The sequence below is a fragment of the Lissotriton vulgaris genome, chromosome 2_1, assembly GCF_964263255.1.
Source record: "Lissotriton vulgaris chromosome 2_1, aLisVul1.2, whole genome shotgun sequence".
In the NCBI taxonomy this organism is placed as follows: domain Eukaryota; kingdom Metazoa; phylum Chordata; class Amphibia; order Caudata; family Salamandridae; genus Lissotriton; species Lissotriton vulgaris.
Genome location: NC_141687.1, coordinates 1,192,393,382 through 1,192,407,841, shown reverse-complemented (window position 1 = coordinate 1,192,407,841; position 14,460 = coordinate 1,192,393,382). Strand labels below are relative to the sequence as shown.

Genomic DNA, 14,460 nt, shown 5'->3' with positions numbered 1-14,460 from the left:
GAACTATTAGGATGCAAGACGCCATCATTAGTAGTAACTGCATGAACACTAGAGCTGGTAATGAGTTTTGAGGCTGGAATTGGGAAAATAGGTTTAAATGTTGCAGATTCTGGTCAGATTGGGATGGGCCAGAGCTTTTTGTGTATCTATAGTGGCTCCCAAGTATGATTGCATGTTGGAGGGATGGAGATTGGACTTGGATAGATTCACTGTGAATCCAAGACCGTGGAGCAGCTGCACTGTTTTGTGAGTATGTCGTAGACAGTTTGCTTGCAAGCTTGCTTTTATGAGCCAGGTGTCTAAGTATGGGAAGACATGAATGTGTTGTCTTCGCAGATGAGCAGAGACCACTGCCAGGCATTTGGTTTAAACCTTGGGAGCAGTAGCGACTCCGAATGGGAGTACTTTGAATTGGTAGTGTTGCCCTCCCCAGCACAAACCTGAGGTATTTGTGGTGAGTGGGGTGTATTGGAATGAGGAAGTAGGCTTCCTTTAAATTTAAAGTTGACAGAAAGTCGCATTGTTGAAGGAGAGGGAGTACTTGTTGGAATGTCACCAGATGAAAGTGATCAGATTGGATGTATAGATTCAGGTCTCGGAGGTCCAGTAAAGATCTGAGAGAGACGTCTTTTTTGGGGATTCAGAAGTAGAGGGAGTATACACCTGCCCCTTGATATTGTAATGGGACTGGTTCTATAGCTCCCTTTTGTAACAGAGAGAGAACTTCTTGTTTGAGAAGGTTGAGATGTTCTTGTGACATTGTGTGTGATGTTGGAGGAATGTTTGGGGGAGTGTTTGTTAGTTCTAGGCAGTAACCATATTGGATAATTTGTAAAACCCATCTGTGTGAGGGGATTGTGTTCCAGAAAGGGAGAAATTGGGAGAGAAGTCCTCCAACAGGAGTGGAATGATCAGGGGTAGAGGAAGGAATTCACTGTTTGGTGTTTGCAGGGAAGTGAGTGTTCAGTTTCCTCTGCCTCTTCCCTTGTCGGTGTTCCCTCTAAAGATTTACTTTTCTGTAGTGAGGGAATGGCCACAATGACATGCTTTGATTTAAATGACAAAGGTTTCATTTAGACACCGACATGGGGCTGACTCGAGCCGGAAGGCTTTGATTGTGTTTCGGTGCCAGACCGGAGTGCGGGCGTCCGAAACTTTCTCGGTGCCGACCTTGGCTTGAGGGCAGACGAGGGACCGGAGCCTTTTTCTTTGACGAATGTTGGGACAGGGGGGTGTCTGTATTCACAGTACGCTGACCTGGTGTCACTTGCTCTTGTTCTTCCATGTCGGAGTCTGCTTCGGACATGTGTTCCCCCCTCTTTTTCGGCTCCTTGTGAGTGGAATTCTTCCTAGTCGGAATCTTCACCCAAGATGTCCAGTGTGGAGCCGCTTTGTTGGTGCATTTCGTGACGTTGAGCCCGACGGCCATGGAGCGTTTTCTTGGATCGAAACGATTGGCACATGTTGCAGTCTTGTTCCTCATGTTCCGGGGATAGACAGAGATTGCACACTTCGTGCAAGTCGGTCCGCGAAAACTTACCACGACCCCCGGGACAGAACTTGAATGGAGTCAGTTCCACCGACTGCTAGCAAGCACAACGCGGGTAGGCCCAACAGCCCTCTAAGAATCTTCTGTACGAAGACTGATTCAAACGATATGCGGAGAATGGGAAACGCAGTCGAGAACAATACAGTCAGGGAAGTGGATTGCTCGTCGAGGGAAAATAGAGAAGCGCCGCAATTCACATCCGAACTCGATGGCGGAAAAAAAAATCTAATAATGAAGTCGATACCCATGCGCACTATCGCCACCTTGCTTGTGACTGGAAAAAACGTATTCTAAGAACATGAGCCTTGAACATGAGTTTATTGTATTATTGTCACAATCACATCAAAATCGTAACAGTTTTTACATACCGAAAAATCCAGTAACACTGTTACAAAATTGATTGTGAAGACACAGTATTGTTATGTGTAGTTGAATATATGATGCAATTTCATGTGTTTCAAGATTTTCCAACTTTGCTAATTATCAATAAAAATAAGGTTTCATAGAATCTCAGCTGTATATTGTTGTGAGCCCTTTTTAATGTAGATAGGTTGCTGAATCCCCCCAAAAACTTTGAGTTGCCTAAGGTGTTTGTACACTGATCTGGCAATCATATTACCCGAGGATGCCAAGGTATTAGAGGCTTTTATGGAAGTAGCAGGTATAGAGATGACACTGAGCCCAAAACTGTTTGTGTGTCTGCTATCACTGTCAGGAGTGCAGAAGTCAGAGTGATAGGACTTTTTTGATCTACCCAGAGTTCGTTGTCACTAAAAAGATCGAATCGGACTTCTGGTAGCCAGCATGCTGGCATAGATTCAGGTGCCATTCACTTTTTTTCCAAGCAGGGTGTTGACTGCCTGAATTGTGGCTGATGTATGCATTATTTTGAGATCTTCTGATCTGATAAAATCCAGGATGGGAATGAACCTAGTGGTTTTCAGAGGTTGTGCCTTGAAGCCATTAAGAAAGCATTTACTGCGCCACTGAAAGATCAAACGTTTTTGCTGCCACCAGGGTGTGAAAGTGGGTAATGTCATCAGGCAGCATGTACAGTAGTGTAGGCGATTATCAGCCATTGTTAGAGGGATTGTTGGCCTCCAACTCATGACGTTCATCATCATCCACTCTTCATCCTCTTGGCCTTCTCCAAAATGTTTGCCTTCCTCCATATATGACATTTAGTCTTGGTCAGACATGCTATGTTTTCCCCCTCTCTTCATGTCAGTGGGACGGGGCTTGGAACTCCATCTGAAGTTGTGGAAGCAAGAAGGAGTGGTGAAATGTTTCTCTGTTCGAGGAGGGAGCGGCAACAGAGGTTTTGGTATCCAGGAATGAGAAGGAGTTGGTGGCAGCATTGATGCTTTTGGAGGTGTAGACTGCTGTGGAAGTAAGCTCTAGAATGTGTATCACCTATTGCTATGTATCACCGTGGGTAAAGCAGATCATAATGGTTCAGGTGACCTGCAAAGCTCAGAAGTGGATAGCCATACTCTTAGTGACATAATTCCACATTAATCAACATCAGGAAAGTGTCAATATTGTCGATGGAGGATACCCAGTAGATTTTGAAAGTGTCATTGTCGAACGGCTCACAGATGGCATCATCGCCAACAAGGGTCTTGTCACGGACTATGGAACAGTGTACAGGCCTTACTAGTGGGGTGCTAATTGACAGGACATTCAACAACAGGGCTTTTCTCATTGACACTGGATCTCAGGTTTGAGTACTTGGGTGGCAAGTTTGAATGGATGTCAGAAGCACTGGAGTTCTTTTGCGTTGCATTTGATGGTTGCAGGTGGGGGCTGTGGATATTTCTATAGCACAATCTATCTGAGGAAGCTCCACATGCTTCCTTTTTTGGACTGTCTTCATGAAAGTGCTTGGCATGACACTTTTCACAGAATCTTCCTCAAATGAGGGAGTATCCACTTAAGAAGGGGGAACTCTGTGCCTTACCAGCAAGTAAAGAACCAACTTTCTTTTCGGTGTATTAAGTGTATTTGAAGTGAAGGTCTTACAGATGTCACAGCGAGATGCTTTATGATTAGTGTAAATGCAATTATCATGAGGATTATCAATGTAAGTATTAATTTGTCTGCAGTCGAAACAGGACTTCAAGAGAGATCTTTCCTCCTTATGAACTATAGTGGCAAATGGTTAGAGTGGCCAGTACTGAGATGACAGTCCCAGATATTCTAAAAACAACTCACAGTTTAATGAAAGTGGAAGAGGGGTCTTGCAGAAATTCTGGGAGGAGGAAATCTAGACTGTAAATGTAACCCATCTAAGGTCAAAGGCAGGATAGGGTAGAGCTGTTCTCAGGGACTCCTTCACACATGATTAGTGGTAGAAAGATGAATTACATGGTCCCTTAGAGGCAATAGGAAAGCTCAGCATTTTCACTTACTTCATTGGCCTAAGTTAGAGTTGTTTAAAATTAAGTGGATGTGCTACTAAACAAACATTGTTATTGAGGTTCATTTTAACACTGTTTTCTGCTATTTACATTTACAAGGGGGTTTCTCAGCCGGATGACAGGCAATGATTTAAGGAAAGTAAATATACAAAAGCTCCAATGCTGGAGAAGTATGGATTTCACAGTTCCAGGTGTCTGTTCTTTTGACTAACCGTATCTAACCTTAAACATGATTTTCTCAACTTCTTACCCAAAGAACCTGTCACATGTGTTGGGTACATTTTTGTATCACAGCTTTGGGTTTGGTTTAAACCAGAACCTGCTTCTTGGATAAAAAAAATGACCATTCGTGTTCCTGATTTATCAGCTCAGTATAATGCTCTAGACAGCAGCCCAATATCATGGATCAAAAAAGGCAGGAAATAGCAGAATCTTGGACAAATTTAGCCTGTATATCAAGTCTTTTATTCCCATCTTTAAGGTCTTCTATGGTATAACCCTAATTTACTACCAACCACAATGGGGAGTATATTGTTTGTCCTAAGCGAAACAACATGTAGTTTGTTCAAGAACTACCATGGAGTATTATGTGAACTCATTTCTGAGATGGGGAAATCAATCTCCATTGAGCGTCCTGAACTTCTCATATGTGTGAAATAGGTAAAAGGTAACAGAGTAGGAGGTAGGTGCCTGGAAGGGAGGCTGACGTCAGAAAAGATTGAGAAACAACTTGGCAGTATCTTTAATAAATAATAATCTCGAGGCAAGGGATGAGTGCTATAAAATTATAATGTTATTCAGTTGAAAGTTTAGACAGCATATTGTCAATGTTTAGCATCAACATCCTGGTTACAAGTACTCCCACTGGAGAGTGCTCCTATGAGGAAGAAGGAATGCTCTTCCTTTTGCAACCCTTCTCAAGAGGGTTTCTGATCCTAGCTGCAATGCTGATAGACACTGGTGGTCTTCTGTCTGCATGCTCTTTGACCATACACTCAGCACCACAAGTGTCTGAGTAACCTAAGCGCCCCTCAGTCCTTCCTTCACATTCCCACCTCCAAACGCCAATGGTTAAGTAGCTGGGCAAACTCCGCAGGAGTTGGTCAGATGGCTGGCTGTACAGATTGTATAAGCAAGACATCACCAACGTTGTTCAAATAGAATAAAAGTGGTCTTACCCTTCTCTGAAAGGAATCATGTTGTTCAATAGAAATCAGGAAGTATGCACTAAGAAACCAAATACTACATACAACACCAGAAAGTTGTAATTGTAATCAAAAGTACTAACTCCAAACAGACTTGGAGTAAATGATCTAGAAACAATTCTCTGCCCCTCATCTACTGTTCCTCCCAATTGTTATCTTAAGAGAGTGGACTTTCATTTATGAGATTTCTACAGCCTGTGGACCTTCAGCTGCAGGTCTGGGCATGTGATCTTTCCACCACAATTCATGGTTGTGTTTTTACTCCTCTATTCTTCTTGTGCTATTAGACCCAGGCTGCATGGTATAATGTCTAACCATGTGAGTTATCCTGTTCCATATTTACTTCACGGCATGTCTTTTCTCTCTACATATATTCTCCTACTGCCCCTGATACATCTGCAGGCATTAGCATCATCGCCACAGATTTCATTTAAGGGACTTCATTCAGTCTTGCAAATTTCTGGCAACAAATAATAGTATCATTGCTGGTTCTTGTGCTAGTTATGGGATGCATGTTCATTCCATTATGTTTACGAGTAACTACAGTGTGTTTGGGACACTAAGTTCATTGAAAGTAGTGTAACAAACCTTGTCAGCCTAAGCTCAGATACTGGGAACAGTTGGTCAACTTGTGTAGTGGAGGCAATGATGGTTTTTGGAGGAACGGCAGAGACTTGTAGATTTTGGTCTGGATGGTTGATAATGGTGAACAGACTAAAGATTATGTTAGATGGTGTTTTACAGTGGCTAACTGAGGGTGTTCTTGGGTATCCTACACTGCATTTAAACTGCTGAGAGAGAATAGTTGGCAGGAGATTACTGACAGCTGTAAATATACATTTTGTTGAAAGTATGTCAGACGATGGTGTACAATGCAATTTGACTTAACAGGAAGCTGTGAATGTTTGTATAGGTTTAGTTTGTGGGCTATGTTATGGGCTCTGGATCAGAGAGGAGGTATAGGGGGTGGCAAAGATCAGATCGCAGAAGTGGATTCTGAGATCATAGAGATGATGGTGAGATAACATTTTAGTCTTCATGGACAAATAGAACAAAGTAAGAGACAAATTTTCTGTCAATGTTTTTGACGGAGGAGGGTTTAAAGGCTCAAAGCCAAGCTAGATTTCAAAAAGGTGGAAAGCATCTGCCCATCAAACAATGGAGAAAGTCTGGGCCTTTTCTAATGTGTGTTCCCACTGTTGACGCTTAACTTAACCTAAACTATTGACAGCAAGTGTACGTTTTTGCAAAACAAGTAACTCTAACCAGAAATAGACAACGTTAGAAATATAAATGGGCCCAGACAACTTTATTTACAGCTTTACTTGCAAATGAGTGGTTTTTAAAAAAAAAGTTACTCAAGCACGCCTGGGGAGACATGCGAGAAGTAAACATCTAGACTTCATTCTGACCAAGTGACAGGTGAGGGAAACGTGGAACACCAGGAATTCTCTAGAGGTTGCCACAAAAGTGTTGCAGATTGGAAGTTGTAAATCAACAAAGACAAACATTTCACTCCAAGGATTGGCCATGTAGTACTAACACTGTTTGGTGACTTGACGTTGGAAACTGGAGCTGGTCTTTGATCAAAGGCGAACAAGCTATGACAATGCAGCACCTACGGCCCTCATTGTATAATGATCTACCAATCCACGCTAGTTTGTTCTTGTGTGTTCTTTCACTATCTCTGGAAGTCTCACATTAGACGCTTTCCATGACCGCTTCTAACTTACTCGTGTGTCCTATGCACTTTAGAGACAGAGAGTCAAATAACAAAAGCTCTATGTACACTTGAAAATACTGACCTCTACAATGCCATGGCTGATAGTACCATACTGCCTCTTTCTCAGTAACACTAAGCTGATAACAATCACAGTGGCTATTGCAACAGCTATTACGAGTAGACCAATCAAGGCACTGCTGCTGAAGGTAAATTCTTCACGTAAGGACCCCTCCGAATCCTGCAAAGTGGAAAAGAGAAAAAGACTACGTGACTATTCAGTTACAATTTCTGAGGCACATGCCTCAGACTCATTCACTTGAATATCATGTTTATTGAATGACAGTGCACAGGTGTAGTTCTGATTGAGTTCTATTTACACCCCGGAAGGCATTGTCAGCTACTACCTACACTAATGTAGTCCAAACAACGTGGATAATAGTTCAAGACATTGACTTAAAGTTAATCTCCTGTCTTTGACAAAATTGACACTAGACAAACGCATACTGAAGATGCAATAGTTCCTTCCTTTGCAAAAATGAAGAGAATATTAACAAGAAAACAAATACTTACCTGTAACAATGGTATGAATATCCTCGCCAGATTCATATGGTTTCAATTACAGGCTTGTAGTTCGCTGAAAGACTTCATTCAGTTATTACAGCACTTAAGTGTCACACCTAATCACAATGTTCGTATAATATAGTTTAAGGAAGAGGCATTGTCCCAACGAGTCACATCAACATATTCACGTTCATGGAGCACTTCGAGTTTTCGATTTTATTTTTTAACTTCTAATCTGCTCTGTGATACCAAATACATGCACCACAAGGGAGGTTGGGTGGTTGGCATGTGGTACTTGAGCAGAGTGCAGAGCCCTGCTGGGTAATGCTTTTTACAAATACCCGTGTTCTTTCCCACAGATTTACACTTTCAAAGTAAATCCATTTTGATGACGGGCTAAATAAAACCTCCCCAAGTGCTTGCTCCCACCCCCGTCTCTACAATCTGCATGTCTGCTACTAAAACTGAATCAGGATTGTGTTCTTTCATGCAGACTCATGTCACATATTTGTAAATCTCAACTAAAGTTAAGAGGCTCAGGATCGTTTATGTTGGCTCTAATAAAACAAGCACTACCCATTCCTGGTAAAGAGTTAGCTTTTTGTACCAGAGTTGGATACATGCTAAGAAACACCAGCACACAAGTCTGCTTAAATACGGGTTTCCCTTGCAGTATGAGGAAAACTACTGAAAGACGCTTTTTTTACTAGGCTTCGCTCTATGAATCTAATATGTCAAAGCTCTCCTTTTGTTCAATAAACGCGATAAGCGAGTATCCTGAATGGGCGAGACATCATCTATGCCAGCACAACATTCCACAAAAGAGTCCTCAGGTAGACTGGAGAGACTGAAGTCCAAAATTGTCCATTAGTCAGTTTTTCTGTCGATCACGAAGTCTGATGAGTAGGACTGCTGCTTGATCTCAAACTACTGTCTGGAATTTTACCGATTCGGTATTAAGAAATCGGTATATCCTATGTAAGTAAAGATTCTGTAAAAAATACCGAATCGGTGATGTTACTTATTACCAAATCGGTAATTGAGATTCGGTAATAAGGAGTACCTGCCCATTCATTTCTATGGGCTTGGAGCCCATAGGAATTAATGTGAAGATATTTAGTATTACCGAATCGGTAATACCGGGAGGTATTTCAAGGGTGCCAGGGTGTCCAAAGGACACACTGTTGCACCTCTGAAATGTGCATGTGTGTACATGTGGCGCACATACATGCCCTAAGGGCATGGATGTGTGCCACATGGCACTTTCAAAAAAGTAAAAAAGTGCTTTTTTGAAGGAAATCGGTTATTACCACCAACTTGAAGTTGGTGGTAATTATCGATTCTTAAGGCTCAAAAGCACTCTTTAATGTGCTTCCTACATTGCATCTAAGGAATCGGTATTACCGATTCCTTCAATGCAAGAGCAATAAGGAATCGGTATTTACCAATTCCTTACCTACATTGGGAATGGCTAAATACTGGTCGGTAATGCTGAAATTTACCGAATTTAGGCATAACAGACCGGTATTTAGCCACCTACATCTGGCCCTTAGTTCTTTAAAAACAAAGTGAAGGCGCTTTTGAAGCTGAGCATGTGAAGCAGAGGACAATAATGTCCAAGGCACTCTTCCAAAGCAAAATGTGGGATGGGTGAAGGGAAACTCCGGTCCCACTTTAGGGGAGTTGCTTTGATTTTGTTCGCTCACAAGCAGAGGAATCATAGATATCTTTAAAGTAACGCTGCGGCTCTCTTAACCACTGAAGGATTGCTCATACTTGCTGTTGCAATTTACTGAGCAATAAATGCCAAGTTAAAGAACCAGCTGAAATCGAATGGAGAACTAAAAATAATCGCTGTAAACACTCCACTTTGCGTAATCAACATTTACATCCTCACAGGCAACAAACCCCTCTTACCTATGTAAAAGTAAGACTTTCTCCTCTGTGCTAAAGAGCCACGGCTCAGTTAGCAAGCCAGGTCTCACCTTGACTTCACTGAGAGCAAACTAGGGGGTGTGTGGGCCCTCGGGGACAACGCAAACACGACATCTCATCTCTGTCCACCTTTCAATCTCAAATATAGCGGGAGTTTCAAGGAAATGTGAGGTACAAAAGTACTAGTAGTATTCATTTACAAACTCGGATGACAAAATCTGGTTCTAAATATAAACCTATTGGACTAAAACTGCTGGTACACTTTGGTCTTTTACAAATGTTAGACTAAACTCAGCTAAAATAAGAAAACAATTTCCTTCACGGTGATTCTGGTACGATTAGTCCTTGCTCTTGTGGAAGTTCATAGGTCGTAGTTCAAATGTCGCATCCTTGCATGTTTGGCTCACTGGCTCCACTGCTTTTGCCTGCTCCAACAAAAGATGGTCCCAAGTATTTGAGCTGCTGAACGTCATGCACTTTACGAGATCATTGCCTGAGGGTGGGGAAAGAAAGGCAAGTAACATCACCTCCCATTATAACAAAGCATCACATGAGGGACCTATCCTGCACTCCCGAGAGGGCTATGAATTTGTGAAACATGGTCTAGCTGAGAAAAGTCCCAGACTTCGAGAACCTCTACTTCAATTACCATAAATGTGGATCGTGATAGTCTGCTCAAGGTAACCACTTGGAACGTCACTCTTTGAAGAATAACATAGATTAGTTGCAAGCTGGGAAAGGGAGCGAAAGAAGCTTACCTCATCCTTACAGAGGTAAATGTCAGCAGCAGTGATGCCTGTTCGCAAACAAACAAGTGTACCCTCGTAAAAAGTGAGAAAAGGACGAAAAGGGAAGTCATGTCCCTAGGCAGTAAGGCTCCCACACAGAGTTCCCCAACACTTACTGTAAGGAATCATTTGTCATTTCATCTGACACAGGATAGTGACAGACAGCCTTTCAGATGTTATGATTCCTGAGCACAGTACAGTAAGTAAAGAGCCTGAAACTTGGTTGGAGAGAAAAACTTCTGAGGGATGTATCTGCCTTTTCCTCAACGAAGTGTAAATGGTGCTACAAAATCCTCATTCTCACTTGGGTCAAATAAATCACAAAAGCATATGAGACTCCCTGCCTTTAATGCAGAGGCTGGCAAAAAGTAGGTCAAGCCCCCCACCCCCACTTAAAAAACCCTTGGCCTAGGACTCCACTGTGATTTATTCTCATGTATGGAGAACCCCATGTTATGCCGTGTCCTTTACCAGACACAAACTTGCAAGTCTCTCCTAGAGTATGAGCTTTAATTAGTCAGACATTCAGGCCTCTGTGAAGATGTATGCCCTGCGGAAGAACAAGTCTAGTTCATGAACCCTCCTGTAGTCGAGTTCAGTCCTTAAGGAAAGCATACGTATTTGAAATGTCGACTTCTTATAACAAATCTATCAATAATCCTTGATAAACATGATAAACCCCATGGCAATGTACTGCTAATCCAATCAACTTCCAAAAATTGTGGGCATGCTAAATGACCTGCACATCTACTTATATCAGTAGTCAATTTATCTCACCAGTGTCCTTGAAACCACAATACTTAAGGGTGCTCTCATCGTGTCACAATACCCACCCACCAGGGTATAAATCCACTAGGGCTGAAACCAGCCTAGAACAATGTCCAACAATAACACTGAAGCACACCAAATGGTCGTAACTCTAATCCACATTCAATGATCCGTGGTTCAACCAGTCAAAATGAGTGTCCTTTGAAAGAATTTCATAATTGTGGACTCATGTCCATTTGATTGATTTATTCCATTTCATTATAGATAGAAAACAGCAGCAACAGACGTACGTTTCGCCCCCCCTGGGATTTCTCAAGGCTTAGATTCAATTAACTGAGTTCACATTCTGTGTCTCGAGTTGCAAAGTTCCAGTTAAATATAATAGGTTGCAATTATTCCAATAAACAATGTGAAATGTAAGCCCGACTGGCAGTCATGTCAATCTCTGTGGTAAGGAATATGCTACTTACCAGTATGCATCTGTTCTTCGCATGTAGGGCTGCCGACATTCATATCTTGTGCATGATCGTCACCTAGTGTTGGGTCCAGATGATTGCACCTTGTTGTCCTGGAAGAGTCTTCGAAGTATCACGAGATAGGTGACTCCTCCCCTGGACTACAGTGCGCATGGACATCTTCTCCATCCTCAGATTGTTTTTCGCCATTGTGGCAGAGATGGAGTATAGCAAAGTAAGAGATGGCCATGTAAAAGAAAATACTGCAGCTGCAACAGGCACCAGGGAGGAGGGTGGGCGATATGAATGTCAGCAGCCCTACATAGCAAGAACAGATGCATACTGGTAAGTAGCATATTCCGTTCGAGGCATGTGAGCTGCTGAATTCATATCTTGTGCATAGACTGTATAGCAGTATCTCCTCTAGCGGTGGTCACCTGTACCAGCTGCAGCAGTCTGAAAAAGAGTTTTAATGACAGCCTGGCCTACACCAGCTTGCTGCTTTGATTGCACGTCTATACAATAGAGTTTCGTGGAAGTGTGTATGGTAGACCATGTAGCTGCCCTACATATGTCTTCAAGGGGAATATTCCCTAAGACAGCCATGGATGCCCCCATTTTACGCGTAGAGTGTGCTCTTGGGGGAACTGTTAGAGTGCGTTTAGATTTTTGATAGAATATTTGAATGCATTTAACTATCCATCTGGCTATTCCGGATTTTGAGATGGGATTACCTTTATGTTGCGGTGAAAAAGCAACAAACAGTTGCTTTGTTTTCCGAAATGATTTTGTCCTGTCAACATATTGCAGAGCTCTCCTTACATCTAGTGTGTGTGGGGCTCTTTCAGCTACTGACTGTGGGTTTTGGAAGAAAACTGGCAGTTCTATTGATTGATTGATATGGAAAGTGTATATGACTTTTGGCATTAACTTAGGGTTGGTCCTAAGTACTACCCTATTCGCATGTACTTGCATGAAGGGTTCTTGAATTATTAGTGCCTGAAGCTCACTTACTCGCCTGAGGGAGGTAATGGCAATCAAGAATGCCACCTTCCATGTTAGAAATTGCAATTCACATGAGTGGAGTGGTTCAAAAGGAGGTCCCATAAGTCTGGTAAGTACCAAATTTAAGTTCCAGACTGGTGAAGGTGGGTGCTTTGAAGGGATTATCCTTTTAAGACCCTCCATAAAAGCCTTGATTGGTGGTACCCTAAACAGGGAAATGTGTTGCCTCTTCTGGAGATATGCTGCTATAGCAGCAAGATGTAGCCTTATAGAAGAGTATGCTAGACTGCATCTTTGAAGATGCAAGAGGTAACAGATAATGTTTTGGATGGAAGCATCTAATAGATTGATTTGGTTATTGTTGCAATAAATTACAAATCTTTTCCATCTAGCTGCATAGCATGCTCTAGTAGTTGGTCATCTTGCCTCCTTGATAATGTTCATGCAATCAGGAGGTAAGTTAAGGTATCCGAACTCTAAGACCTCAGGAGCCAGATCGCTAGGTTCATCTGATTGGGATCTGGGTGCCTGATTTCTCCATGGTTCTGAGTTAAAAGATGGGGCGAGAGGCGCAGCCTTTGATGGGGAACTACTGAAAGTTCCAGGAACGTTGTGATCCATGGCTGTCTTGCTCATGTGGGAGCAATCAGGATCATTGTGAGTGACTGCTGACGTAGTTTGCGTGCCACCAGCGGAATCAGTGGAGCTGGTGGAAAAGCGTACGCAAATCTGCCTGACCAGTTCATCCATATCACATTGCCCTGTGACAACGGATGTGGGAACCTGGCGGCAAAGTACTGGCATTTTGAGTTTTCGTTTGTGGCAAACAGATCTATCTCTGGGTGCCCCCATTTCTGGAAGAATGGTTGGAGAACTTGGGGGTGAATCTCCCATTCGTGTAGCTGTTGGCTGTGTCTGCTTAGCAGATCCGCTACCTGATCGTCTTTCCCTGGCAGGTGTTCTGCTAGGAGAAAAATGTTTCTTGGAATTGTCAATATGCTCTGTGCTAAGTGGGACAGCTGTGGAGAGTGTGTCCGTCCTTGTTTCTGGATGTAGTACATCGCTGTCATGTTGTCCGTCCGGATCAACACAGCCTTGTTGTACAAGTATTTCTGGAATGCTTTTAGTGCCAGAAATATTGCTAGCAACTCCAGTTGGTTGATATGCAGTTTCTTTTGTTTGATTGTCCAGAGCCCTTGGACTGTGTATTGAAGTAAGTGGGCTCCCCAACCTGTCAGTGATGCGTCCGCTGTTAGTACTAGTTGTGGAACCGGCTCTTGGAACAGTCGCCCCTTGGAAAGGTTTTGTGGGTTCCACCACTGCAGAGAGTTGTAAGCGGGCCTGTCTACCAACACTAGGTCCTTCAGTTGTCCCTGAGCTTGGTTCCAAATCCGTGCTAGGCATTCTTGCAGTGGACGCATTTGAAGTCGGGCATGAGGGACAATGAATATGCAGGAGGCCATCATGCCTATGAGCTGCATGAACACTCGAGCTGGCAAAGAGTGTTGTGGCTGAAATCTTTGAATGAGAGTCTGCATGTTGGCTATCCTGGCTGAATTTGGATATGCCTTTGCTACTGAGGTATCTATTGAAGCTCCCAGATATTGCTGTATGTGGGAGGGCTGAAGATGCGATTTTGGGTAGTTTATGGAAAAACCCAGGCTGTGTAGCAGCTGGAGTGTCTGAGATGTATGGCTTGCACACTGCGCGTACCTGTTGGCTTTTATGAGCCAATTGTCCAGGTATGTAAACACGGGGATGTGTTGCCTTCTGAGGTGTGCAGCTACTACCGCTAAACATTTTGTGAATACTCTTGGGGCTGCGGTTACCCCGAAGGGGAGAATCTTGAACTGATAATGTTGACCTTCTATTGTGAACCTGAGGTATTTCCTGTGAGCTGGATGTATAGGTATGTGGAAATATGCGTCCTTGAGGTGTAGTGTTGCTAGGAAGTCGCCTTGCTGGAGTAACAGGAGTACTTGTTGTAGAGTGATCATATGGAAGTGCTCCGAGAGTATGTATTGGTTCAGCGGTCTGAGGTCCAATATTGG

At 42.9% G+C, this 14,460-nt stretch overlaps 1 protein-coding gene across 10 annotated transcripts in view; it reads right to left on the bottom strand.

The window, feature by feature from the left end:
• APLP2 (amyloid beta precursor like protein 2) overlaps positions 1-14,460 on the bottom strand; it is a 640,140-nt gene that overhangs the window by 20,486 nt on the left and 605,194 nt on the right. For all 10 annotated transcript variants that reach the window (XM_086956906.1, XM_086956911.1, XM_086956909.1 and 7 more), the window contains one exon: positions 6,980-7,135. In XM_086956906.1, coding sequence (XP_086813032.1) covers positions 6,980-7,135 — 156 coding nt within the window. The remainder of the gene's footprint in view (positions 1-6,979; positions 7,136-14,460) is intronic.